Below are 27,353 nucleotides of genomic sequence, written 5' to 3'. Positions count from 1 at the left end.
TCTGGGGAGAAAGAATGACACATGGCTCACAAGGCAAATAGAGAACAGCTCGGACCGAACGCCAACCACGGAGGGCTCTCCAATGCAGAGCAAACCTCACTGGACCTAATTAGTGTGTCACTGATAAAGCAGCAACTGACAGTGGATACATGTTGGGGAAAAGAAACTCTGCATAAGGCATGAGGAGCAGAGGGTCAAAGAGATGAGAGGGAGAGAGGGATGGAGGTCACTTATCATATCCATTCCCATCCCTGCCTTCCCATGCTGAGGGGGCAACACCCAGGGTCATTCTATCTGGCTCCCAAGGGGGATGGGTGGAAAAGGGCTGAAGATTAGGCCTGGAAGCCCTATGTCTGTCCAAAATGAGTTAGCTGTTAGTGACCTGAGGCTGCTCTGTACAGCTGTGCAGGCAACACACTGCACAACTCTAGAGGTGCCACTCACAGGACAGTCATCAGTTTGGGTATATATTACATTAATTTTCTGGCAGATGTCAGTAGAATGTCTTGAGAAAGGGATGCCTTTTTCTCATCTGCACAAATGTGCTATATAACACTGACCCCTCACGAGTCTTCTCTGAAGGAGCACAGACACCTTCTAATGGTTCCCAAACAGATACCAAGATATTACAGAGACCTGAACAGTTGTGAGTGTGGTCAAGAAAGGACATTTGGGCTCAAGTTAAAGCCATGCCACTTACTGGCTGCAAATCCAGGAGGTCCTCCTGGAGACTCAGCTGCTTGCTGTCTTGGTAAAACAAAGTTTCTCTTCTGGTCTGCATTGCTGTCCTTGTCCTATCAGTAAGTCCCCTCCCCTTCTCCAATGGTTCCTGCTGAAGAGTCTCTTCTGAGATCAGAGAAGGCATCACAGGCTAACAAGAGCTCATAGAGCCCTCATCAGAGGTCTCTGTATCTTGCCAGGTGACTCCCAAGTCTAAGAGCCCTGCAGAGTTCTTACATGCATAGTGGGTAGCCCCCAGAGACGGGGAGCAGGTGCAGGCAGGACTCTGGTCCTCACCACTGTCCACACCCTGCACCCCTACAGACGGGGCTGACCTACTGTCTCAGGACAGACTGCTCCCTTGGTGCCAGCCCATAGCAGGTGCTTGATGTCCTCTGTCCCCTTCTGTTCTTATAATAGCCCTGCAGGGAAGGAATTACCTCCCTCGAGAGAGAACCACCCTAGAGAGAGGCCAAACCAAGGCTGGAGGGGTCAATCTGCCCTAAGTCACTGTGGGAAAGGGGCCAACAGATCCCTCGGACCAAGCTCTCCCCTCGACCCAGCCACCTTGGCTGCAGACAGGCTGGCGATACTGGGGACCCAAATGTCCCGAGCACCTACTGTGTGCTGGTGCCTTCCTACACATTAGTTATTAAATGTATGCCGATGGCTACTAGCAACTTCTGGGGGGCAGTCTTAGGGGGCATTTGTATCTCGTGTCGGGAAACTCTTAAAGCCCCAAAGTCTTTAAAACTTGGAGGAATAAAGCTAAGACGGCGGAAAGACAGAGAACAGGCCCCATGAGCGAGAGAGCCTGGGGAGTGAGCCGACACCCATCAAATGGCGTGTATCCTCTGAAAGAGACAGCGCTGGCTACAGTGACGATGCTGGTGACAGCACTGCTGGCGACTGAGCATGCCGTCAGCATGCCGCACGCGGAGGGCCTCAGCCCTCAGTGGGAAGGCCTCGCTTTCTAAGACGGCTTCGCTTTCCTGCTCTTGGCCTCATCTCCCCATCCCTGCTCCTCCTCCTGTGTCCTGTGCTGAGGGTCTGGGGGTGGGGATGACTTCAGACACAGAGGATCAGGGCCTCCCCTGCAGGATCAGTTCTCCCCTGAGGACAGGACAAGGCTTCCCAACAAAGACTGGGCCCGAAGCTTCGAGAGTCCCTGGACAAGCCCTGACAGCCTTATGGCCCCAATCACTCCGCATCAGAATTTTTTGAGTTCCTTCGCGGTTTTAGAAAGTGCCAGGAGAACACTGCTTCTGAACTGCTGGGAGAGCCTACGGTGGGGCATCAAGGAGAGGTCTCCATGAGCTTTGAGGAAAGAGTTTGCAGAACAGAGTGGGGCGGGGGGCCCAAGATGAGACTAGTACCGGAGGGCCACCGCCCTACTTCAGATGTTCTGCAGACTGTTTCTGGGGAGCCTGTGTGTGTGTGTGTGTGTGTGTGTGTGTGTGTGTGTGTGTGTTTGTATTGCAGGGCCTAGATCCTCTGAGGTGGCGGCTGGGTGGTATGGGCCCAGGGCAGTGGCCTGAACAGCTCGAGTCTCAATAGTGATAATGTCCCAGATGGGAACCAGATTATGGGAAACAGAGGATCCTACAGATTCTGATGGGGGTGTTTACCAGGGTCCAAGTAAAATGTGGACTATTCACGACCTAGGGGATGCTTTTTTTTTTTAATGTTTTGTTTTTATTTTTGATGAGAGAGAGAGAGAGAGAAGAGCGTGAGCAGGGGAGGGGCAGAGAGAGAGAGGGAGACACAGAATCTGAAGCAGGCTCTGGGCTCCGAGCAGTCAGCACAGAGCCGGATGTGGGGCTTAACCTGCAAACTGTGAGATCGTGGCCTGAGCTGAAGTTGGAGGCTCAACCCACTGAGCCACCCAGGCGCCCCAAGGGGATGCTTCTAAAAGACCCGTGCATTTATTCAACGAATAGCTACTGCTCCCACTCTGTGCAGGAGACTGTGCCAGTCCCGGGAGGGGCCGGGGTTAGGAAGGAAGCAGGGTGGGGAAAAGGGCAGAGACACAGGGATGAATCGGACAGACCTGCTCCCTACCCCGGCAGCTGTCTAGTAGAGATGACAGAAACATCCACAGTGGGCCACCAGAGCGGGGGGGCCAGCACACAATATGGAGTGGTTTCGTTCCAGTGGGAAGCGAGCAAGGAGGCTGTACAAAGAGGCAGAAACCCAGCTGGGGCTGGTTCCTGCACAGGCCGGGTTCGGCCAGGAGGATGGACAGCAAAGGCATCCGGGAGGTGGCAGATTGGACAGAGGCACAGCGGCGGGGCCATGCGTGGCTGAGGGGGTCTCCAGGGCAAGGTGATCTGTTAGGATCTGCTGGAACACTGGGGCTGAGGGATGGTGGGTAAGACAGGCGTCTGGCGGTCAGACCGGCCCAGCCAGGAAGGCCTCGGGTGCCAGGCTCCAAACTGTGCCCTGAAGACAAAGGTGGGTCCAACAGCAGGTAAGCGATTTAGTGTTCCAGCCTATTTTAGGAACCCTCCTCCCCCAAAGGCAGGGGTCTGGGCCACTCCTTTCTGGTTGAGAGAGGTTGAAAACCCAGACTCAGGCAAATTCAATCGCTTATGGACTGTAGAGTCAGTCATTAAAGAAAAGCAGTTATAGGCCTGACTACAAAGAAAGCCCAGCAGGGGCGCCTGGGTGGCTCATTCTGTTAAGTGTCTGACTTCAGCTCTGGTCATGATCTCGTGGTTTGTGAGTTCAAGCCCGGTGTCGGGCTCTCCGCTGTCAGTGCAGCGCCTGCTTTGGATGCTCTGTCCCTCTCTCCTGCTCACGTGTGCGTTCGTGGGCCCTCTCTATCACAAACAAAATAAATAAACATAAGAAAAAAAGAAGGCCCAGCAGTTGAAACTCGGAGAAGCTTTTTTGGGGGCACAGAGTGGAGGTAGAAGAGGCTGCCCTTACCCACACCGTCCACTCCTCTCATCCCCCGACTGCTAATTCTCTGCACCTTTCTAAAGCAGGTGCCCTATGGATTTTTCAGGCTCTCAGAGGTTTTCTCAGCCAACTTCTCAAAGAATGCTTCACTACACATAACGTGGGCCTAGAAGGTGCTTCCCATGTAAGGCCCTGAGGCTTGGGCGGGGGGGGGGGGGGGGGGGGTGGTGTTGAAGGGAGCCTAGAGTAGGTGTGGCCTCCCTGTAGGAAGGGAGATGGTAAGTTCCAGCCTGGGGCACAGCCCGTCTGGGTCTGCAGGCCAGGGAGAAGAGGGGAACGACGCCCCAGAGGGAGATGGGGCTGGAGGGGCTTGTCCTGCAGCCCTGGCCTGGGGAGCGGCTCAGGGCTGGGCTTGAGAGTGGGGAAGGCCAAGATGAGAAACATGCTGAGCCTGTTCCCATGTGTATAAAATGGCAGTAGTGACTTGTCACCCATAGGGCTGTGAGAACACAGGAGATGCTGGGCAGGAGAGCATTTTGGAGTGGAAGAACCGTGGTACAGACAGGGGTCATGGTAGGGACCCGGGGCTCCATCCACACCACCACCTGTCACATTGATGCTTCCCGTCCTACCTGACGGACGCCTGATTGCTCCCCAGTTTGATGCTACTTCCAAATTTGACTCCCGTGGCTGGAGCACCCCTGTGGCCGTGGTTAAGGTTTTAGCCTGGTGGGGGGTGCTGAGGATCCTTTGGGGTTTGCCCAAAGAAGAGGCAGGGCACAGAGGTTCCAGTGGGCTCTGGAATCTGACTGTTGGCCTTAGGTCCTGGCTCTGACACTTACAGAACCCTGGGCATTTTGCTTTTTCAGCTTTAATGGGGTATAGTTGACCAACTTGGGGTAAGCTGTTAACCTCTCTGCATCTCAGTCTTCCTGTCTGCAAGACGGGGATTGTGGTAGTACCTTCCTCCAAGGGTAGCGGTGAAGCTCAAGTAAGTTAATATATGTCATCTTCGGGGCGCCTGGGTGGCTCAGTCGTTAAGTGTCCGACTTCAGCTCAGGTCACGATCTCGCGGTCCGTGAGTTCGAGCCCCACGCCGGGCTCTGGGCTGACAGCTCAGAGCCTGGAGCCTGTTTCCGATTCTGTGTCTCCCTCTCTCTGCCCCTCCCCCGTTCATGCTCTGTCTCTCTCTGTCTCAAAAATAAATAAACGTTAAAAAAAAAATTAAAAAAAAAAATATATGTCATCTTCTTAGAGGAGTGCCAGGCCCAGAGGAAGGGCCATAAATGCTTTAGGCATTTTGAGTGTTACACACGGTCCATTAGAGCCGAGGCCACTGCAGACCACAAGGAAAGGAACAGATTTACCTGCTCTGGCCACTTTCATGCTCTGTTTCCCTTCACTACCATCCTGCAAGGTACTCCCCGTGGGAGGTGAGCAAAGTGAGGTATACGAAGTGGGCCTGTTATACACTGCCACATTGGCGAGATTCAAACGCGGGTTCCCTCGGCTCAAAGCCCATGCCCTCCCCACTACACCAAGCAGCCTCTGCTGAAGAGCCACAGGGAGTGATGGGAACCAACTTCCACTGAGCACTCACTATAAGCTGAGCTCTTAGACAGTGACGTCCCTGTCTCCTCACACAGGGTATGGGGCGGCAGAGGTCAAGCATGGGGCTGCTTTGGTCACCCCCCTTGCTCAAGACTACAGTGGCTCCCTCTTGCCTGCTGAATTCATCTCGTGTCCCTGCCCTGGCGCACAGGGCCCCGCCGGCTCTGCTCCCACTCTCTCCCCTCACATTCTGTCCACCCCTGCTCATCCAGGCCATCAGGCTGGGGTGCCCCTGCCCAGGTCCCCTGTGCCTGTCTCAGGAATGAACACCCCTCTTCAGACCGCTCAGGTGAGGTGAGAACAATTATCTGGTAGTGTTTTTGGAGACAACTTTTGAGTTTTTGTTTTTGTTTTTGTGTTTACCCCCATTGCTAAGTTCCCTATTCGCCCCGCCTTGAAGTAATTTATTCATGACCTTTTTGTGCAACATCTTTCATTTTCCAGACATAATCACATCTTCTGGCAGGAACCCCTTTCCCTCCTGGGGTGCATAATTACTGCTGCAGATGAGACTATTGGTGCTAATGACTAAGTGGGGAGATGGCCGGGGAGGGGCCAGGCTGGGTGGGGTCTTGGAAGAGAGGGCAGGGGTAGCGGGAAGGAAGGGAGGGGGTTCTTCCTTTGTTCCAGACCTGCAAGGTTGGTAGGGAGTCAGTCTGCCCACTGTTCCCCCTCACATCTCTGGGGACACACACCTTGGAACTTCTTCCAGTCCTTCCTGTAGGTATTTCCTGTGAGCTTTACAGCAGCCCCAGGATGCAGGGAGCACCTATCTTTGTAGAAGATGAAGTGAAGGCACAGACGGGTAAAGTGACTTGGTCCAATAGTGAGGTGGCAGCAAAGCCAGGGTCAGAGCCCAGGTCAGCATCCGGCTGGCCTTCTCCTCAGCCCTGATCCCCTCACTGCACAGCTGTCCTGAGGCGAGTGTGGCCCCCGAGCCATAAGCCTTGGGTCCAGCTCAATGTCCTCACGAGTCACGTCACCCTGGACCAGACCTGGAACCCCTCCAAACTTTGGTTTCCTCTTCTGTGCAATAGCCCTAACACTTTTCGCCCTGCTTTCCTCATTAGGGGGGCTATGTGAGGCAGCTGGGTAAGCTGGGAAGGGCCGCCCCAGAGGAAGGGAGGGAGACTGAGGCTCCTAGCCTACCTCCCCTCAAAGACAAAGCGAGGAAGGGCACTAGGCTCCCACTGAGAAACGAGAAATGAGGTTGCCAAGGCTGTGCCCTTTCCCAGGAAAAGGCCTGAGGGAGTCTCCAAGCTGCTTATTTACCATAGATCCACAGCCCTCTCCTCTCCAGTTTTTGTTTGTGGCTCAAAGTGCAGGCTCTGGGTTCACACAGCTAGAGGCTCAGCTCCTGGTGGCCACTTACAAAGTAGGGAAGGTTACTTCACCTCTCTGAGCCTCGGTTTCCTCATCTGCAAAGTGGGGATACTGATAGTCTGCACCTACAGGGTAATCGTGAGGATTACATAAAATGACGAACAAAGAGCAGGGGGCCTGGCCTAAGGCGTGCCGTGGTCACTCACAGCTCCGCTCGCTCATCTGCTTCCTCTAGACCTTTCAGGACAGCATCCCTGACTCATGGCCTGGGCCAACTCTCCAGAGTCTGTGGGGTGGCTAGGCCCGAGAGCCGGCAGGAGCAGACACCCCAGGAACACCAGAGAATTGGATGAAAAGAAAACTGGTGATGCTCAAAGCATGGATGCCTCAGCTCCAACACCCTCTTCTGTTTCATGGAGAGAGCTCCAGGCTCTGGACCAAAGTCCCAGCTCCAGACCCCAGTAACGAGGGCACTGATAAAGACATGAGGAAGCCAGCAGGGAGGGGGTGCTCTGACATGAGGGACGTCTATTTTTTAGAACAGAAGAGTCAGCAGTTTTCCCTAATAAAGCCACAAACCATGGGGTCCCAGAGGGGGAAGGCTGGACTCAGCCTTAGTGACATAAAACCAATTTTCCCTACTTTGCTCTGCGGATTAATTGCCAACATGGTTTAATACTCTGGTGACCACTCCCCCAACTGCTATCCCCCTCTTTGCCCTGGGTAAAATCAGTTGATGTCTGCTCTGGGAACAGCAAACTTAGGAGGAGGTAAAGGACTGGGAATTGTGTCACCTGATTTCCATCCCAGTTCTGCTAATGATTTGCTGTGTGACCCGGGATAAGTCACTTTCCCTCTCTGAACCTGTTTCCTTCTTTTTAAAATGAGAAGGTGCGGTAGGGAAGTGCTCAGCATTCTTCCCACTCTGCCATGATGAAGAATAATTCCCGTCTTGTGCTCACACTGACCCTGAAGGGCAGGCACTATTAACCCATTTCACAGATGGGAAACTGAGGCTCAGAGAGGCTGAGGACGTCGCCTAAGTTCACAGAGCTGAGGGACAGGCTTGGGACTCCATCTCAGGCTTGTCTGACCCCAAAGTCCATGCCTTTGCCTCCAGTGTATCAACTCTATACAACCACACAAGAAACCTTGACTTTACTAAGCATTCGCTACATGCCAGCCTTTGTTCTAAGCCTTGTACATATTTATCTAATCCAATCCTGAGAACACTAGAACATAGTACCATTATTTATCCTGTTTTATAGATGAAAAACTAAGGCTTGAGAAGCATAAGTAACTGGGCCAAGGCCACCCAGCAGGCAATGACAGAGCTGGGAGTTGAATCCTGGAGTGTGGTGTGTATATGTTTACATTTTTGCTACTTTGCACTACCTGTGTTCCTCTGCTCACACGGGCAGGGCAGCTAGAGGGTGAATTCCTCATCTGCAGTGCAGCACCCAGGAAAATCTTGTACTATAATTAGGAAACCAGTCAATGGCGGGGCGGGGTGGGGGGGGACATGAAAAGCTTAGGGCTAATAGCCTACAGACCTTGGGTTTGATAAAGAACAAACAGTTAGAAAAGAAAAGGCACACACATTGTACACATGTCACCTGGCTGTAATTTTTCAGTCCACATTCTCTTCTGGCCCCACAGCTGTCCTCACTCCCTCGTTCCAGCTCAGGAGCTGCACAAAAGGCAGACACACATTTTGTCCAGCTTGGGGGTGGGGGCTGGAGGAGAGTGACGTCTTTAAAGGACACCAAAAACCTTGGAGGAAAATTCAATCACTGCTCCACTGGTCTGGATTTTCATAACTCTCACCCCTGTCCTGCCTTCCCTGGCCAGAGCGGCTGAGGTTTGCATACGACCTACCGACAGCCCAGAGAAAAGGCAGAAAAATGTGGAAACGAGTTTGTTCATTTGGGTGATGGAGTGCCCGCTCCCCTCGCCAGCATGCAGGGTTCAATAACAGCAGACAGGACTTCAAAAAATTGCAGCATAAATAGATGAGCCCTTTAAGGTAATAGAAATTCTGTCATCCAGGGGAGAAATATAGGCCCCGGACCCCATGGGAGGGGACACCAGGTTCCTCTCCCCAGCCTCCCACGCTCCCCACACCCATTATAGCCAGAGCTGAAAGGGAGCATCTGTACTGAGCAATGACCAGAGGGCCCCTTATCTCCCAGACACACGGGTTCCATGCAGGGAGAAGGTCTGGGAAATCCAATCGCTGCAGCTCTGGTGACCGCACAGGCTGTTCGCTGCAGGTGCCAAGGTGGCAGCAATTAGTCCGAGAGCAGGCGAGGAAGCTTCATCAGGCTGGCCACTTAGGCGAGGCCTTAATTAAGGAAAGCTGGTCAGCAGAGAAGTGTGCAGGGGCTGAGAAGCTAGCCTTCTCCCCCTGTGATGAGAAAGTCGATTCTCAGTTCTGTGGCTGCCCTTGGGAACCCAGGAGGCCCCGTCAACCCTGCAGCTCCTGGCCAGAAGGAAGTTTCAACTAACTACTCTCTTCCTCTTGCTCCCCTTTCTGCCTGGACCCCCAAAGAGGGCATTCAGGCCAGGACCAGTCAATCTCTTCAGGTAGGGAACTGCTTGGGGTAAATAACAACAATAGCAGCAGCAGTATGAATGAAAAAATAATGGTAATAATAAGCTAACTCTTGTTAAAAGAGTACTGATATGCTAGGTATTCTAGTTATTGTGTATGTATTAATTAGTTCTATCAGCTCAGTAATCCAAAAGACTTTATTATTATTTCCCTTTCATATATGAGAAGACAGAGGCACAGAGAGGTAAAACATCCTGCCCAAGGTCACACAGCTAGTAAGCAGCAAAGCTGGTATTTGAAGTGAGGGAATCTGGCTCTATAGTCTCTGGGTAACCGCTATGTAATATTGCGTAAGGTAGGAAGCTCACACCATTCCCCGCCCCCCCCCCCCAAAAAAAAAAAACAAACCCAGAGATGATGTTGGGTGATAGCTATTCTAGTCCCACTACAGCTACCTGTTTATCTGAACTGCAGAGAAACCAATGGATGTTTTCAAGCCTCAGCCCTGCTGGCATGGTCTCTCAAGAAATGCCATGAGTTTCCTTCCTATAGCGGTCAGTGCTGGAAACTTCTGCTTTAAGGGCATTCATTGCTCTTCTCAAAAGTTTCAACCATTTCAAAATGAGTATGTTGAGCAAGATGTTCACATGCTAGACATGGGCCGGGGGAGGCAGCTGGAGGAGTAGACAGACTCTGAGTATGAGCCATCTGCTATGGGAACAGAGGAGAGCTTAATTCTGAAGAAGGAATATTCAGGGAAGGCTTCATGGAAGAGGCAGCCTTTGATCTTAGCTCTGAAAGGCTGAGAAAGATTTTCATAGAGATAAGAAGAGTGGGGAGGGCATTCTAGGAAGAGGGAAAAGCTTGAGAAAAGTCACAGTCAGAGGCTCCAAAGCAGACACTGTGCTTAAGGAAAGGTGAGTCATGTGTGGCCACAGCAGAGATTTGTGGCAGGACTTTAGCAGGAGATGAAGTTAAGGTGGACTAACTAGTTTTAAGGGCATACAAAGGACTAGGGTTTGAGTTTTGTTTGGTGGGTAAAGAGAAACCATATAGAGGGATGATGTGATTTCAGCCTCCAAGTGGATAGACAGCTTCACTTAGTCCCCTCGACCACGGTTAGGCTGTTCCTCACTTCCTGAATCATTCCTCATGTGGACACTCCTAGGACTCTGCTGGCCTGAGCCTCCTGTCATGCGACCCTCACTCTGCCCTCCCCCACCTCTGTTCAACCTGGTGTTCTGACTGGGTGGGACCCTAGGTTCTGATAGGACAAGACAACCTTAGAGGAGAGGCTTGTGGCGGCTGTCCAAGGTGCTGAAACAATATGCCTCCCAATTTTAAGCCCTCCCATTTAAAAAAAAAATTTTTTTTTTAACGTTTATTTATTTTTGAGACAGACACAGAGCATGAACAGGGGAGGGGCAGAGAGAGAGGGAGACACAGAATCTGAAACAGGCTCCAGGCTCTGAGCTGTCAGCACAGAGCCCGACATGGGGCTCGAACTCACAGACCGTGAGATCATGACCGGAGCCGAAGTCAGACGCTTAACCGACTAAGCCACCCAGGCGCCCCTAAGCCCTCCCATTTTAATGATTAGTTCCCATACCACTGTTCTACTGTGGAGCCGATTTCATTCCCATTTTACAGATAAGAAATAGAAGCCCTGAAAGCTAGCATAACCAGAGCTACGAACCTGGTTTCTCACCTTCTAGCCCAGGGCTCTTTTGCCCCACCCAGCAGCCCCAATGTAATTCAGCAAACCATGCCTCAAGTAATTATTACACTGGCATTGCCAAGCTAACATGTAAGATGCCTAGACTTTACTCCTACCTCCAGCTCTATGTCCATTTCCCCAAACATCAGCAGGTGTGTCCACCCCATAATGCTTCCTGAGACTGACCATTTAGGGTGACCCACAGGTACTTGGGTGGACCTGCTTAGAACCACAGCTGTGCATATTCATGGCTCTGCTTGTTCCAAAAGGAAGCCCTGGGTTATATAGCTCATCTTGACACTCTCCTTGATGGGAGGGGTGCTGAACTTGGAGGAAACACTGCCCCCCCCCCACCCCAATACTCTCATAGTGCACCAATAATCACTACCATTTTACTGGGTGCTTACTGTGTTCCAGGCACTGAATCACAAACTTTCCATATGAAGCTTCTCACTCTCTTGGCAAAGTCTACTCTTAACAATGGAGGAACTTCAGGCTTAGGCAGGCTTAGGCTTAGGCTTGCCAGTAGGCAGAGTGGGAATTGGAGGGCAAGGATCTGAACTCAGATTTGTGTGGTTCCATGGTGATCTGTCAGTCAAAGTCTATCATCTAACATATGAGAGCTCAGCGGCTCCCACCACTACTGGCTTTGTGATCCTGGGCAAGTCACTTGTCCTGTTTGAACTTCAGCTCCTCATTTTCAAATTGAAGAATGTGAAAGTGTACCTCTACAGGGCTCTTGTGAGGAATAAAGATGAAGCATGCAGCAAGGACTCAATAAGTGTTTGCTGCTAGTGTGAATATGATTGTTACTGAGCACAAGCTCTCTGAAGGCTAAAATGGATGTCTGATTAGCCTTTCCATACCATCAGATGATTCCCAAGTTTGTCAGGGTAAATATCTAGTGTTCTGAGAAGGAAGGAGGAAGAATGTGAAGGCCAACATACCCAGGCTGCCAGGTGGGTCTTGCTTCTGCCCCATATTCTCATGGCCTCTGCAGGGGTTGGGGACCATCTGGCTGGAGCAGGCAGGCCACTAGACTCTCAAGGGTGGTTCTCGCTACCTTATTAGTACTCTTCACATCTACGTTGAGTCTGAGGCCATTCTCAGTCCTCAGAGACTCTGCTTTGATAAAGCTATCCCCAAATCCTCCCTAAAGAGCCCTTGGCAGGGAGAGCTTTGCTGGGTGGGGCCAGCTGAGGATGTGGCCTCACATCGATTACCATGTTGGCTACTCACATCCAATAGCAGACAGGAATGATGTGACTTCCATCTTACAGAAGAGGAAACTGAGGCCCAGCAAAGTGAGGCAACATGTCCAAGGTTAGTGAGCCTAGGATAGAGGTCTCCAAACACTCAGAAAAGGGCTCTTTTAATTAGTCTCTAATTAATTGCTCATCCTAAAAATCTTTCAAGGAAAAGGGCAGCTGCATAAATTTATAGATTAACTAGCAAATAAAGGCATTCCTAATTATTATTGACTGCAGGGCATTCTGGTGAAGGTCTCAGCCAAGTTGGCTCTGCTGATTGCCCCAACCCCAACCCTGACCAGAGCTGGCTAATTGCAGGAAGTTGCATTCATTCAGAAGCTGGAGTAAAAGCAACAGTAATGAGTTCCCCCTTGGAGCCTGGTGCATTCAGGAATGAGTCACACTGGATGAGAACAATTGACTGTTCTGTAATCACCTCCAGCAGCTCCTGCTCAACACCCAACAGGGCCCCAGAAGAGCCTTTCCAGGTATAATGAGGCTGGGCAGGAGGAGATGGATGAGAATTCACAGGGTCTCACCAGGGCAGTTTGGCTTACAATCTGTCTTAGCCCTGAGCCCCAGGCAGGTAGGACTCCACAATGAGATGATTACTGCAAGTGCCAAGTCTCCCAAAGTTCAAGGGCAGGAAGTCATTTGCATCCCAGATGGGAGGAAGAGAAGCAGGGGACTGGCCTCCAGACTGCAGGAGCCCTGGCCTGGGGGCAGTAGGCACACAGACTCTGGCCTCCCTAGCCATCCGAAGGCTTTGATTCTCCCTTCTATTGAGGAATAGTGACTAGGCAGGCAGTTGGGGGGTGAAGAAGGGGGAACATGGGACACTCAGCAGTCCCACAGATGATGTATACAACTTCAATGAGCCCCTCTCCCTTGGCTAACACACACACATACATCACACACACACACACACACACACAACACACATCCCTCCTTGCTCCTATTTTCCTTTATCTCCTCCATAAGGGTGTGCTTTCTGATATGGTCCCTGGAGTCTGCACAATGGGCCATCTTACACTTGATCTTAGCCAAAAGGCGGGGAAGCGATGCATAGTGGACCATCTTAGAAATCAGTGGGTTCATTTCCCCCTGCACACTTACCATTTACAGATGGAGGAACTGGGGGCTCCAGTTCCTGGAGGAACTGGGGAGGAAGCCATCTGTCCAAAGTCATAGTGGAACTGGAACTGGGGTCAGAATGCCCACACTAAATGTCTGGTGTGATCTGTCCACTTCCACTCAGTCTCCCAAACAACTAGTCTCTCCTACCCAAACCAAAACCTTGGGCGCTCACATTTTTTCTGTGGAAATTATGGCCAAAGCTCACACCAACGAAGGTAAATAAGAAAGGAAACCTACAGGGGGAACAGACTTCTTTCTCTTTCAAATATGTCACCGGAATTCATTTTCACCCAGTTTTATCTGCACCAGGGAGGAGGAAGAAGGAACTAAACAGAATTTTGTTCAATAGACCAGGGCAACTTGCCTACAAAAGACACCAGGCAAACCCACACTCCCATGTTGTGCTTCCCTGTAGATCAGTGGATCTCCACCTTGGCAGCACACTGGCCTCAACTAGACCAAAAATGTCAGTGTTCTGGAGGGGGGGGGGGGTGGGGTGGACAGGCATCAGTGTTTATAAAGCTCCCCGGGTGATTCCAATGGGCATCCCAAGTTGAGGACCACCCCTTCCTGCTCAAAATGAGGCCACTGACCAGCAGCACTGACATCACTTAGGAGCTTGTTAGAATGCAGAGCCTCAGGCCCCACCTGCATCTACTGGACCGGAACGTGCAATGCAGTAGGGCCCACCGCTGATTCATGTGTGCACTAAAGTCTGAGAAGCACTGAGGTGAGGTACTTGATGTATTTCATCTCTACACCTGGCAGCAGTTTTGCGAGGCACGTGTTCCATTCCAGAGATGAGGAAACCGATCCTGAGAGAGGTAAACTCACTGCTCCAAAGTCACGGAGAAGCTCCAGGACAACCAGGATGTGACCCCAGTGTGGTTCCAAAGACCACACTTTGTGCTGCACAGACCACTTCCTACAGCACAATCAAATATATGGCCCTGGGGGACCCCAGCGTGCTTGGGTCCTCAGACCCACTGGGCACGCCCCACCTTCGAACAGGATTCCACTTCCAGTGTCAAGTTCCCTCACCTCATAAAAACCAGCATAATTCATGAGAAAATACAAATAGTAAACACATGGGGGAAAGGTTCACTCTCCCCAGTAATCAGAAGAGAAATGCAAATTAGAGCAACATCAAGGAGCCATTTTCTACCGATATAATTAGCCAAAAAAAAAAAAAAAAAAAAAAAAAAGGGATGTTAGCAAAGTTGTTTTGAAATAGGTACATTTGTACATGGCTGGTGGCGGTATAGATTTATATAACCCTTGAGGAAAGTAATATGGCACCATCCATCAAAAGCCATAAATATATTATGCCCACTGACCCTGGGAATTCACCCTAAGGAAATAATTCAATAGGAGAGGAAAAGCTGTTTGTAGGAAGATGCTTATTGTAACATTTGCCGTGAACATTGGAAACAACTCAATATTCAGCAGTAAGGGAATGGCTGAGTAAACTGGGGTACATCAGCTCCTGCAGTGTTATGCAGCTATTTAAAATGATAATCAAGAAGCCCAAGCAGCAAATGTGGGTGAAAGCAAGTAGAATACAAAACTGTGCATACTGTGGTTATTGTGATGGAGAAAGACCGGGTGCATAGGATTTGGACAGGGAAGAGCTGGGCAAAGACAACCGGTGCTCAGGGTTGAGGGGACAACGGAAAGACCCCCTCCTTTTAATCTACAATTACAGACCTCAGTATAACTGACCCTTTGAGAGCAGCCTGGGGGCTCTCTGGTCAGGAGCTCTCTGAGGGGGGTGTGGAGTCACTTCCACTCTTCGTCCCTGGGCAAAGGGATTCCCAGATTCCACTCAGAGGTGGGAGGAGCTGACGCCTCCTCTTCTGTGTAGGCCGGAGAGCATGAGGCCGTGGGAGACCCTTCCCATCTTACCATGAAGCCTGGGGCACAAGTGCAGCTCCCAGTGATGCTGTGGCAGTCGGCGCCGTTCTGACAGGTGCAAGGCAGCTGGCAGCCATTGCCATAGTAGCCAGCAGGGCAGGACTCGTTGCAGTGGTGGCCAGACCAGCCTGGCTGGCAGGTGCACGCTCCAGTTACTGGGTGGCAGCTGAGCAGATGAGAGAAGAATGAGGGGACAGTCTGGCCAGAGAGGCAGCCACGTCCCACCCTCTGCCTACCTTAAGTCTGGTCTGCCAGGGTAGCAGGATCAAAAGGCCTCTCAGGTTAAAATACTTACTGCCTTGTTTGTTTGTCAGAAGGTGCCAAGGTCAAGGTCACATGGTCTTTATGGCCCCAAGAAGGCGAGGCTCACGGCAGTTATATAATTTACCTAAAGTCACATAGTTTGTTTGCAAAGGAAGCAGCAAAATCAGGATTATAACACAGGTCTTCTGACTCCCAAAGAAGTGCTCTTTATAATACAGAGTCCAAAGAAGAAGGGAGCCTTCTTCAGTCCCTTCCCTATGACTATGATGTCCAGAGCCTCACTCACCCTGTACTCAAGGCAGATGCCTGGTGAGGCAGCAGGGCGTGAGAGGGTTGCAGTGAGACCCAGCGACTCTGCATATTGTAGGTACTCCATGGACATTTGCTATGTTAAAATGAGACCTGAGGGCAGATGTGGTCTCTCTCCTCTGGCGGTGTCTGCATCGGACAGGATACCTTCCATCTGGGCTTTGCTAGGGCTCCTTAAGAGTGACTGTGATAATCTTTACCCCTTATCTGTCTGGCTGCCTGGCATGACCTCTAGAGAATAGGGCAATCTCTGGCTAGCAGAAGTCTGATCCAACCAACAGCCAATATCTATTCATGATCAGAGGGGATGCTGGTGTGGTGACCATGTGCTTCTCAAAGCTTCTGGGGGGAGTGTAACTGACCAATGACCCCAGCTACTGTGTCTGAAATCCATCACTACATTCACTCAGAGCCCACACTTCCCCTGGGCTGCTCCCAACTAGAGCATGGCACAGACATTAAAGGTTGGCCCATTCCCGGGAGACCGGAGATTCTTCTGATGGGCAATTTGATCTAGAGACTCCCCATCTTGCCAGACTTTCTTAGAACAGTGATATAATCTAGGACTTTCCACCCAGCCTTCCTTCCTTCCCTCTCCTTCACATGGGTCAGACCTGCACTGCACTCTGGTGTTTTCCTAGCCTCCCAGCCCCCGCCCCGTTTTCCCTCATAGATGTTTCTCTAGTAAATCTCTTGAACGTGGGGAGAACCCAGACTAACACTCCAAGGAAGATGCTGAATGGTAGAGACAAGCCAACCTTCCTGGATTCCCTGTGTCACCTGCCTCTCTTCTCCAGAGTCCAGCTGAAGGGATATGATCAAAAGAGGCATGCTCTGGCCTGGCAGGGGAGCCTGGGTACAATTCTTGATTCTGCTAAATTCCACGAGACATGGGTTTTGTCTCCCCAGGTCGTTGCTGTATCCCCAGCACCTGGCTTGTATTCACTGCCCAATTAAATATTTGGGAGTGAGTCATACTTTCACTATGAGTAATTATTTTCTGTGTCTATTGACTTATCATATGTCTCTCCCACCAGGTGGCAGCTCCATTGGGGAGGGCCCTTTGTCTATTCCACCTCTCTCTGTATTGTACCCCAGGGCCCCGCAGAGTCCCTGGCATGCTAGAGATGCTCAATACATATTTGGCAAATGAATTAATGAACACACTAATTGTGTGAAGCCCAGCCAAGCTATTTCTCTTCCGGGAGCCCTGGTTTTCTCATGGAAAATGAGGGATGGACAAGAGTAGACAGTTTCTGAATAATAAGTGCAAGTAGCTAATAATCATCTTGGAAAATGTTTAGTCTCATTAATTATCAAGTCAAAATAACAACGAGATATCACTTTTTCTCTATCAAAATAGATTTTTTTTTTTAAGGGACAATACTCAATGCTGGTAGAAGGTTCTGGAAAACTATGTGGGGTTATGTATCAGGAGTTTTAAAAATATTCAGACCCTTTGGTCTTATAATTCCATTTCTAAGAATCTGTCCTAAGGAAATAATCATAGTGGCAGAGAAAGATTTATGCACAGAGATGTTCCCTGAAGCATTATTTATAATAGAGGGCAAATGAAACCAATTTAAATAATAATGTGACCAGGCTATTAAAACACCAGGCACTTTATACATATATTTCTAATCTTCAGATAAGCCTGTGATTTAGGCATTAGAGCCTCTATTTTACAAAGGGCACTTGGAGGTAATGTGACTTGCTCACAGTCACATGGCTAAGTCAGGGGAAGCAGGGATTCAAACCCAGGTCTGTCTGACCATGTTCTATCCATGGTCTTATGCCGCCTCTGACAACAAAGTGTTGGTTACGTGAATTATGACAATTTGTATGAAGAGATGTTACAGAAATATCCAAATGCTTCCCAAAATCTTTACTGATACCAGGTGAAGTGAAATAAGCAAAATGTAAATAAGTCATGATCTAAAATATGGAAAAAGTAAGACAGATATACATAGACGTGTATGAAGCACGAAAAAATGACAACAAAATGGCTTTGGGGTTGAGAAATTATGATGACTCGCAGTTTTTTCTTTAAAAATGTATTGTCGAATTTTCCCAAACTGAGCATCAATTCTATTTATACACAGATGTAAATCAATAAAAAGTGTAAATAAGTGGAAAAGGAGAATCATGCAACGGATGAGGGTTTTAAGACTTCCTGGCTCCAGACAAACTCTTCCCTGAGCCCCACGCCATGAGGGGGATATGGGTAGTTACGTGGGTGCCATGGGGCGGTGGCCCCCACGTGGTGACCCTGACCCTCAGCTAGACAGATGTGGGGCACATCCCCCTGTCTCAATACTCTGAGCAAGCCCCTTCTTGGTTCCACATTTCCAGGAGCCTCTCCTGGGGTGGGAGGGTCCAGCTTAGTGACAGTCTCAGGGATGGACACGGGTGGATCTAACAAACGACCCGGCAGCCTTGGCTGTGGCCATCAACTCAGCCCAGCCCCTGCGATGCCAAAGGGTCTCAGGCACGCTTGTGCCCTTCCCATCGGTGGGTTCTCTCACTGCAGACCCTGGCTCTGGTGGGACCGCCACCCCGTGAGAAGCAGACCGGGCACACGCTGCCTGGTGAACCTGACTTCTAAGTGCTCCCGCAGGGCCCGCCTGTAGTCTCAGCCACCAGCGTTTGGGTGTGTGCATTGGTGTCAATTTTACTTTTCACTCTGAGCACCGGAAAAGCTCAAAACTGCATCTGAAATCACTTCTTTCTCCCTCCTTTCATGTCCCTAAAATTCTAGGTAAAAAACCCATGATCTCTAGTTTCTTAATTTGATTGCTTATCATTAATTATAAAACCTCTCAAATACCTTTCAAGAGGGGCTGGGGGGAATGACTGCTGGCTGTGTGATTTATGACTGAGAACTGGGCACCTTCCTCACATCTGATCTCTCCCAGGCGTCCCCTGTTCCCTGCTCCCCTATGCTTCGTGGTGGCACAGCCATTCCCTCAGTCACACGGTGGACAAGTGACTGTTGGTTAGGCTCAGGCAGAGGTCACAAACATTGGTGTTTAGGCAGGCTCAGTTCACTGTTTTTTTTTTCTTCCCCTTGTCTTTATGCCATTTTCTCCAGACATAGATTAATCACAAATTAATAGGAGCCGAAAGCTGAACAATACAGGAATCTTTTCCGGGTGGATTTTTCTGTCGTTTTTATTTTGGTGGCTCTGAGATTTCTATCAATGCTGCATCTGTTGGCTAAATAAAATCTTTCAAAGGTAATACATGATCATGGCTGCTGGAATTCGTCTGTGACAAGCCAGTTGTGGAGGGGACACGGCAGAGGCCTGACACACAGGCACTCTCTTTCTCAAGGTTATTCTTTTATGAAGGAGGATCATTTCTTTGTGCGTGCTACACAGCATTTATAAAGAGAATGAAGCGGTGGGGGTCTGACCAGCCACTTCTTCCCTCCTCGGGCACATGGGTTCAACCTCTGTGAAGCAGCCTCTCCAGAGGGGCACCGGGCAGAGAGAGGCTGGGACCAGATGTGGAGGGTTGGGGGTCAAGAGTACTCTGTTTCCCTGGGAAGATACTCAAGGCCTTGCATGCCTTCTTGGCGGGGCTCTGCCATAAGCTCTCAGAAGCCAGGGGGAATTGGGGGCTAGGCTTCTGGGGACCCCACACTCCATGTCTCAGGGAGTTGGGGGGACACTTCACCTTCAAAGACCACAAGAGAACTTTTGCCCCCACTGGGCTGATGAAAGGTGATGGACAGACTGGGAATCTGAGACGTAGAGAGGACAAGTGTACATAGCAGGACATTTGATCAGACAGAGCAAATGTCCTGAGGCCAGGACTCAGGGGTCCCAGACCCCACCCAGGATGACTTAACTCCCTCGAGATGAGAAGCCATAGAGTTCTCCCTCTACTTTTCTTGGATCCCAAGAGAAGGCTCTATATTGGGACAAAAGCTCACGGAAGAGAGGAGTGACGTGTGTCCATGCAGAGGAAGAGAGGTGTTCCCTGTGGCCACGAAAATGAAGTCAAAAACAGCCTGAGAGAGTTGAGTCAGGCCAAAGGCTCTCAACCATGGGCAATGTACCACACATTCCCCATCCAGGAAACAGTTTTGCTTGTCAGAACTTGGGGGTGGGTTGTGGCCACTGGGGTCTAGTGGGTAGAGGCCACGGATGCTGCTAAACCCCCTACGATGCACAGAACAGCCCCCACAACCAAGAATTATCCGGCCCTAAATGCCAACAGTGGCCAGGTTGAGAAACTCTGAGTTAGACTGAATGAAAACGTTGAGTATGTGGGTTCAGTTATTGGGCCGGTGTGCCAAAAGAGCGGGGTGAAATATGAACAAAAATAGTACGGCAGACATCAGCCCAGTGGCAGAACCACCTAGAGCCATCGGCTGAGTTGAATTCAGCGATTCTTCTTACTGAGGGTCTGCCCTGTGCCAGGCACCGTGCAATGCTGGGCAAGCCAGGTCATAACCGCCCTCAAGGAGCCTGGGCCACGTGTGACACAGCGGCCTGAAAGGAGGCCGCCATGCAGACACGGAGGAGCCCGGCCCGGAGCCCCCAGTTCTAAGAAACGCTATGGACTCCCAATCCCTGAAACATGACACGTGTTAAAGACAGGAAAGCAAACAATCATCAATATTGGATGGGCTGAGATTAGCGACGGAGAAGAGGGAGTCCTTCCAGATTAATAATGCATGGAGGACTCCTTCAGAGGAAAAATAAATTATGCAGGGCACGGCTGCTCAGGCACAGGAGGAAAACAATAGCTCTTTAATCTGGGGGTTGGTTGAATCTCTGTGGCAAGGATTCTCCCTGCATTGGACCTCAGCGGCAGCAGCCCTGCTTCCTGTCCCCGAAAGGGTCCTCCCTTGGCTTCCAGCTGGGGTTGGGGCGGGGGGGGGGGGGGGGGGGGGTCCTGGTGCGGTTTCACCTGTGCAAGAGGTCCAGGCCCCTGACCAGCCATATGGAATCTTCAGAGCCTCAGAGCTCTTACCCTGTCCTCCGGACCCAGCAAGGACGCCACCTCCTCAAGACTTTCCAGACCAACAGAGCAGTTTCCTGTGACGCTTTCTAAGCACAGCCCTGGTCAGTTACTTGAGCACGTGTTGGGACCCAGTGGGGCCAGCCACATACATCTTACCGATTCCAAGATGCACGTTCCCCCGCATTCCCCCCTCTCAGATATTGGGCGCGCTATACAATCAATGGTACGTCATGGTTCAGGTGATAGCATTTTCCTTTCTTAGTAGTCCGTAAAACAGAGCTGTGCCTCACTACTGGTATTGTCTCGTATTGGAAGACATATGGTAGAAGGGGCTCAGTGTGTGTGAGTGCTCCAGACCTGAGTTCCTGAGGGCTGGACAGGTGCTGAGGGACTCGATTTCCTCCTTGTGGTCCAGCCCCGCACGCTCTCAGTGTTTGCTGAATGAATGACTGAGTGAATGACTCGGGTCATATATAGGTCTGCTAGGGCCCTCTCTATGGTGTCTTCTCAGCCCTCTGCCTTGCAGGCAGCATCATCCCAGCCACTCAGCTCCAGGGATTGAGGACCGAGGACAGATCCCCTCTAAGCCATAATATCTGCTAAGATGCCTCTGCTTACAGTGACCAGAGGCTCTTGGGTGATCTGTGGAGAATCAAATGCTGGAAATGAAGAGGGGGCTGGGGCCAAGTCCTGGCTGTCCCAGCAACTGGGCTGCAAAGAAGAGGCATCTCTGTCTGGCCTGCAAACAGCAGCGGTACCCATTGCCCCGAGCGTGCAGTCCTCCCGAGCTGTCTTGCAGGTCCGAGGAGAGAAGGGAGACTCCCCCATCCTTCACCACCCAGATAAGAGGCAGCCACATAGAGGGCTGTGGAGGTGTTATCTGGGGCCGACAGCCTCATTTATTACTAGAGGGTGCTGCCAGCTGGTGCATGAAGCAGGAAGTGAAGAAGACACGGAAGAGGTGGCCCAGGGCGGCTCTGGCTTCTCCGCTTCCCAGATTCAGGCTTCCCTGGAAGCAGCCGTTGGTGCCAGCTTCACCCGAGGTGCCCTCAAACCCGAAAGGACACAGACCGCAGGGAGAGGCTGGCCCTGACCTCTGTCCCTCCTACTCTTCCACTCTAGCCAGGGCCTGCTGGGACAGCCCTCTTCAGGTCCTAGGAGAGCCACACTGATCTCTAAGGCCCCTTCCAGTATTGATCCTCTGAGCTCCAAGGCCCTGGCTTCTGCCCTGGCGGTCTTGTCCCTGAACCTCTAGGGGCTGGCGGATGGCTTAGTTAGGCATGGAGCACACGGAGGGGAAATTTCTCAAGGACAATGGCTCCAGAGCCTGTGGCACGTGAGCTGAGCCACCCTAGCACCCCAGGACCATGTGGCCACACTCCACGCTGCTGCCCTGAGGGTCACCAAACTCCCTCCTTACTTCTGTGTGTGGGGTCTCAGGCGGGCCCACTTTCAAAGCTGGCAGCTGGGTGTGGTAGACAGAGGCAGGTGACCCGGGTCCTGGTCCTGGCTGTCTGTGGCTTTGGCTTCCCCTTTTCATCAAAGTGGTTAGCTGAGCTCTTCAATGCCCCACCCGGGTGACCAAGCAGGGGCATGTGCCCTGAGAAGCTCCCTCTCCACCGGTGTTCACCCGCCCACCCAGCCCCGGCTCACCTGACCCCAGCTCGTACCTGATGGTGTTGTCGGCATCACAGGGGCAGGGCAAGGCACAGCCCAGGCCATACAGTCCCTCGGGGCATAGCCGCTCCTGGCAGCGGGGGCCTTTGTAGCCGGGATCACACTCGCAGGCGCCGGTGGTGGGCGAGCACTGGCCTCCATTGTGACAGTCACAGCGCTGTGAGCACTGGAAGCCGAAGGTCCCAAACGGGCATTCCTCTTGGCACCTGCGGGAAGGAGACTGGGGTTGAGGCTGTGCCCCGCCACCTGCCCTTCCAGATCCGCCCAGCACACACCCTGTGCCTCTAGGCCTGAGCCTGGGGTGTGGCACCTGATCCCAGCATCCCTCCCTCCCTTCTCATCTTCCAGGAAGCACCTGCAGGCAGGTCCCCGCTTGGTGCCTGGTCCCCTCAGTCCCCCCAGCACGGAATTTGTATGGTCATATTTCATTGATTAGAGGCCTTAAATGGGGTTTTACTTCACTTTTTTTGATTGCAGTAAAATATATGTAACATAAAATTGAACATTTTAACCATTTTTAGGGCTCAGTGGCATGAAGTATATTCACATTTTGTGCAACTGTTTCCACCATCCAGCTCCAGAACCTTTTCACCTTCCCCAAGCTGGAATGTCTGTACCCATTAAACAATAAACCTTATGTATTTTTTTAATTAAAAAAATTTTTTTTAACATTTATTTATTGTTGAGACACAGAGACAGAGCATGTGCAGGGGAGGGGCAGAGAGAGAGAGAGAGAGAGAGAGAGACACACACACACAGAACCCAAAGCGGGCTCCAGGCTCCGGGCTGTCAGCACAGAGCCCGACACAGGGCTCGAACCTACAAACCAGGAGATCATGACCTGAGTTGAAGTTGGATGCTTAATTGACTGAGCCACCCAGGCGTCCCATAAACCTTATGTTCTTAAGCTATGTTTTAGCATCTCTGCCATCAGTTCAGTCTTACAACTGATGGCGTGTCACAGGGTAATTATCCGTGTTTTCATTCTTAGCCGTCGACAAAATGATGCATCTTACCATTGGTGGCATCTTGGGTTTGATGAAATGTGGTCATTTCATTTCTAATCACTGTTTCCGATTTTATCTTTTGGGCAGATGTACAGTCTCCCTTGGTCAGACTAGAAACGTGTGTCCTCCACCAGCGTGGAATTTTCCTGAGTACAAGAGGCATCCTCCTTTACCAGATGGGAGAATCCCCCACACCAGGGACCAATTCTTCCTCCTCGGACTGGGGATGCTGGTGAGCCAAGGAGGAGAAGTGAGCCCCTTTCATGTCTTGACTTTTGTGTCCAATAGTTTGGCCTGCTCCTTGGAGCTTCCAGTAATAACCTTCATTATTTAAATCATTGCCTTGCAGCCCCTGGGTGCGGATCCTCTGTGGAAGAGTGAGACCCCTGCTGCAGAGTGCCCGACACCCCCCACCCCAGGCCAGGGCTATTCCCCAGGGAGGCAAAGTCACTGTCACTGCGATCCTGGCAAGGTCAGGGGTACACCTGGGGACACAGAGGGTAAAAGAGGTGGGTGGTTCCTGCATCCCAGAGACAAAGGAAATGGCCTCTGGGATTTGGGATGACCCACGGGGCAGTCTGCTTCTGTGATGCTGGAAGGTCGATTCTGGCATCTGCTTTCTCATCATAGAATGGGATGATAATAAAAGCTCCCCAGGTTGTTTGAGGATGAAATGAGGTAATGTGTGTAAACCCTCAGAAAGGTGCCCCAAGCACGGTAAGGGCTCAGTAAGAAATGTGAGTTATTAATTTTCCCGTTAATATTGTTTTCTAAAGTTCTCAGAGCCCATCCGACCTTCTGCCTCATGTTCTGACATGAAAAGGCTTCAAGGGAAAAATTCCAAAACGTTAACCATGGAGTAGACTTGAGGAATTCTAAAATGTTCTAATGGTCATCTAGACAACCATTTTCCAGTTTTCCTATGCCTTCCACAATAATGGTGGGGAGGGGGGTATAAAAAATACAGCCCTAAGTTCTTTATTAGATCTTGGAGAGTTGTGAGTTGTAACCAGTGTTCTCCACAACAGGGCAGGGAAAGACCATGTCTGGGCGACCTTGGGTACTGATCACGATGGGGAGGGGCCCCGGTGATGCTGTAGGACTGGGTGGCAAGCGCCTCATGCCCAGAGTGGCCGGTGTGTCAGATGTCAGTCTTGGCATAGGGGGTCTCTGTCTCTCTTTTCTTTGTCGCCTTGAGCCCATGATGACAGGAGAAGGAAAAAGGTGATGGAGGTCTAACTTTGCGGGCTTTCCCGAGGAAGATGCCACCCATCCGCCCCTCACAGAGTTACTGTGACAAAAGGAGGAATGGAGCAGAATGGACGGGCAGTGGGGATGATGATGGGTACAGCCTGGACAGTGGTCAGAGGGGACTTCCAGCTGTGCACACCCCAAAGTCCGGCCACAGGCCCCTAAAGCAGCAGGAAACTCACTATCCAAAGTGCCAGCCCCTGTTCAGCCTCAGAATGGATTTTTCCAGATGTCACTCAATTTGGGTCTCCTCAGATGTCTCAGATGTCAGGGCAAGAGACCCAAGTGAGGAGACCCTCCTGACTCCTCCTCCCTTCCACTGGAACATTCCTGCTCCCTGCCATCCCTCAGGAGTGGGCAGAGCCCTGGCCAGTGAGCATCTTGTGAAGGGCACCACCCCTACCCTGCCATATTTATGAAGTGACTTATTCCACAGCCCCAGAAAAAGAATCTGGAAATGAAATATTGACAACCTAATCCATTTACATAATCAGCCTCTTTTTTTTTCTTACTCACAATTTAAACAACTTATTTATTTAGAGATCAAGCAACGACTGCTAATGAATTTTACACAAAGCACGCTAATAACGGGGCCTGTGGAACAGAAGGGTAATCACAGCAGGAATTAGTTTTCTACTTAAACATCCTTCCTTTGCAACATATCAATCTAATGTGTCTGATATTGCCATTAACAACCAGATCCATTGCTCAATTAAATTACAAAATGAGCTGCAAAGCCCTCGTTACGTTTCATGTTTAATTTGCACTGGATTCTGCCTATCCGGGGAGGCCTGCATTATTACACCCACTCAACTTTAATATGCTTGCAATGATTTGGGGAGGGTTAATGCAGCTGTCACCTACAAAATTAATGGAAGCAATTTTACAAAATATTAAACACTAGGTGGCCCGTTTAGGTGGGAAACCCAAATGCTACTGGCCCTCCCACTGAACTCTCTATAGTTGATTGGTGAAGCTTGCTCAGGAGACCCCAAGGATTTGGGATTTCTCTCTGGCCCAGGATTGAGGGCTGCCCCAACAAGAAGAGGGATTAGAATTACTTTTCTGTTGGGCACATCTTGGAAAATCGAGAGAGTCAGTGATGTAAGGTCTACTGGTGTTGCGTCCAGCCAGCTGGAAGTCTGGGCCTGCTTGTCTCCAACAACAAGTGAGCTGTTGTTACCTCTCATGTGCAGGTGGACTGCAACAAAGGGTCCTGTTCTGGTTCTGGGGTCTTCTAGCTCCTGACCCTCGTAGCTCATCCTGAGCATTTCCTTATTGGGGGAGAGGGTGAGGATGTGAAGTTGGGCTCGGTGCTTCAGTCCGTCCCCTCTACACCTTCCCCCAGAGACCCCCATCTTTGACAGAAGTCAGAGAGGATTTCCAGATACTGCACCCCATGTGCTAAGGCTGGGAAGATCAAAGGGATGGATACTGGCTCACAAAGAGATTAGATCTGGCTCAAAAGACTTTGGGCTAGAAGCACATAAATGTAAAGCAAAAAATGGAAAATCGCTTTTCTGGACATCGCCAAGAATTTGAGGCTGACTCCAGTCACAGTTGGAGGGGCCCAATTATATTGTCACAACCAGAAAGACCAATTAGTTGACTCAGCCTCGATCCCTGCTTGCTGATGTTATCTGGGCAGGAGAAGCAGAGGGATGGTGAACAAACGTTCCTCTTGCCTCACCTTGTCTGGGCAGAGTAACAAAACCCAAGGTCAGAGATAAGACGCAGATCCCACAGAAGCAGGAAAAGCGTTTGAGAGCCTCCTTTCTACCACCCCTCTCTCTGCTCGAAGAGACACATGTAGTTGAGACTTGGCCCGGGTCCTGTGGGCAAACGTCCTCTTCCAGCTCTGAATTCACTCACCATCCAACACACTGACTGTGGCTTCTCTCACTTCCATAGCACCAAGCCCACCCATCATCATGGCATCCTTCTTCCTACCATGGCAAATGTGCTTATACAGTAATTCCTCAGTTATGTGTTTTGTGAGCTATCTGCTCTGCAGGGCTGGAGTGATTCCTGGACCCTGTGCCCTTGTTCAGTCTGCTCTCAGGCCTCTAGCCTTCAGAGAATGCAAACTTATGCCCGTACCCTTTTGGCAGAACTCAAATTAGGCACAGAAATTTAGTTCTAGAAGAAATTATGCAAAATGTACTAACTAGTTTGCACCCCCAGCTTCCTTGGATTACTGGTGCCATTGTCTCCCTGCAGTAAGGCAGAAAGCAGAGAGTGGCTAGTAGGTGCTCACTTCCTTCTCTGGGTGAGTCAGTGCAACTTTAGGGCTTGGGTCACCGGGCTGGGGGCGGGGCGGTGTGTGTAGCGGGCCAAGGGCCAGGAAGGATGAGTTGATGAGTCTTCCCGGCAGGAGGACTCAGAATGCTTTCTGAGAAAGGAGCAGGAAGGCTCACAGAGGGATGCTGTGGGCTGGTGAACCCCAGCCGCTCTCTGCAAGGCTGCTGGGAAAATGAGCAATATGAACAGCAAGGACAATAGCTAACCCCCCTCTTACCTGTCCCCCATGTAGCCAGCTGTGCAGTGGCACCGTCCAGTCACATGATCACACTGCCCTCCATGGTGGCAAGGACAGTCCTGGCTGCAGTTCTGGCCGAATGTCCCTGGTGGGCAGGGCTGGGCACACACTGCTCCCTGAAACAGAGGAGGGAAGACACACATAGGTAGTGCAATCCTGAGGCCACTCTCTCCTAGAAGTGGCACAGTGGCCGTAGTCCAGG

General features: G+C 50.9%; 1 protein-coding gene across 7 annotated transcripts in view; it reads right to left on the bottom strand.

Moving 5' to 3' along the window:
* The window catches only part of MEGF11 (multiple EGF like domains 11), a 351,328-nt gene that overhangs the window by 40,296 nt on the left and 283,679 nt on the right, over positions 1-27,353 (bottom strand). For all 7 annotated transcript variants that reach the window (XR_009605913.3, XM_060618215.3, XM_060618217.3 and 4 more), the window contains exons 8-10: positions 27,131-27,267; positions 22,348-22,560; positions 15,122-15,296 (exon numbers count right to left, since the gene is read on the bottom strand). Coding sequence is in view for 6 of the 7 variants with exons in the window: in XM_060618215.3 (XP_060474198.1) it covers positions 15,122-15,296; positions 22,348-22,560; positions 27,131-27,267 (525 nt within the window). In the remaining variant the exon portion in view is untranslated. The remainder of the gene's footprint in view (positions 1-15,121; positions 15,297-22,347; positions 22,561-27,130; positions 27,268-27,353) is intronic.

Source organism: Panthera onca, chromosome B3 (assembly GCF_046562875.1).
Source record: "Panthera onca isolate mPanOnc1 chromosome B3, mPanOnc1 haplotype 2, whole genome shotgun sequence".
Classification (NCBI taxonomy): domain Eukaryota; kingdom Metazoa; phylum Chordata; class Mammalia; order Carnivora; family Felidae; genus Panthera; species Panthera onca.
The sequence above is the reverse complement of the archived record's forward strand: the minus strand, read 5'-3'. Positions and strand labels throughout refer to the sequence as shown.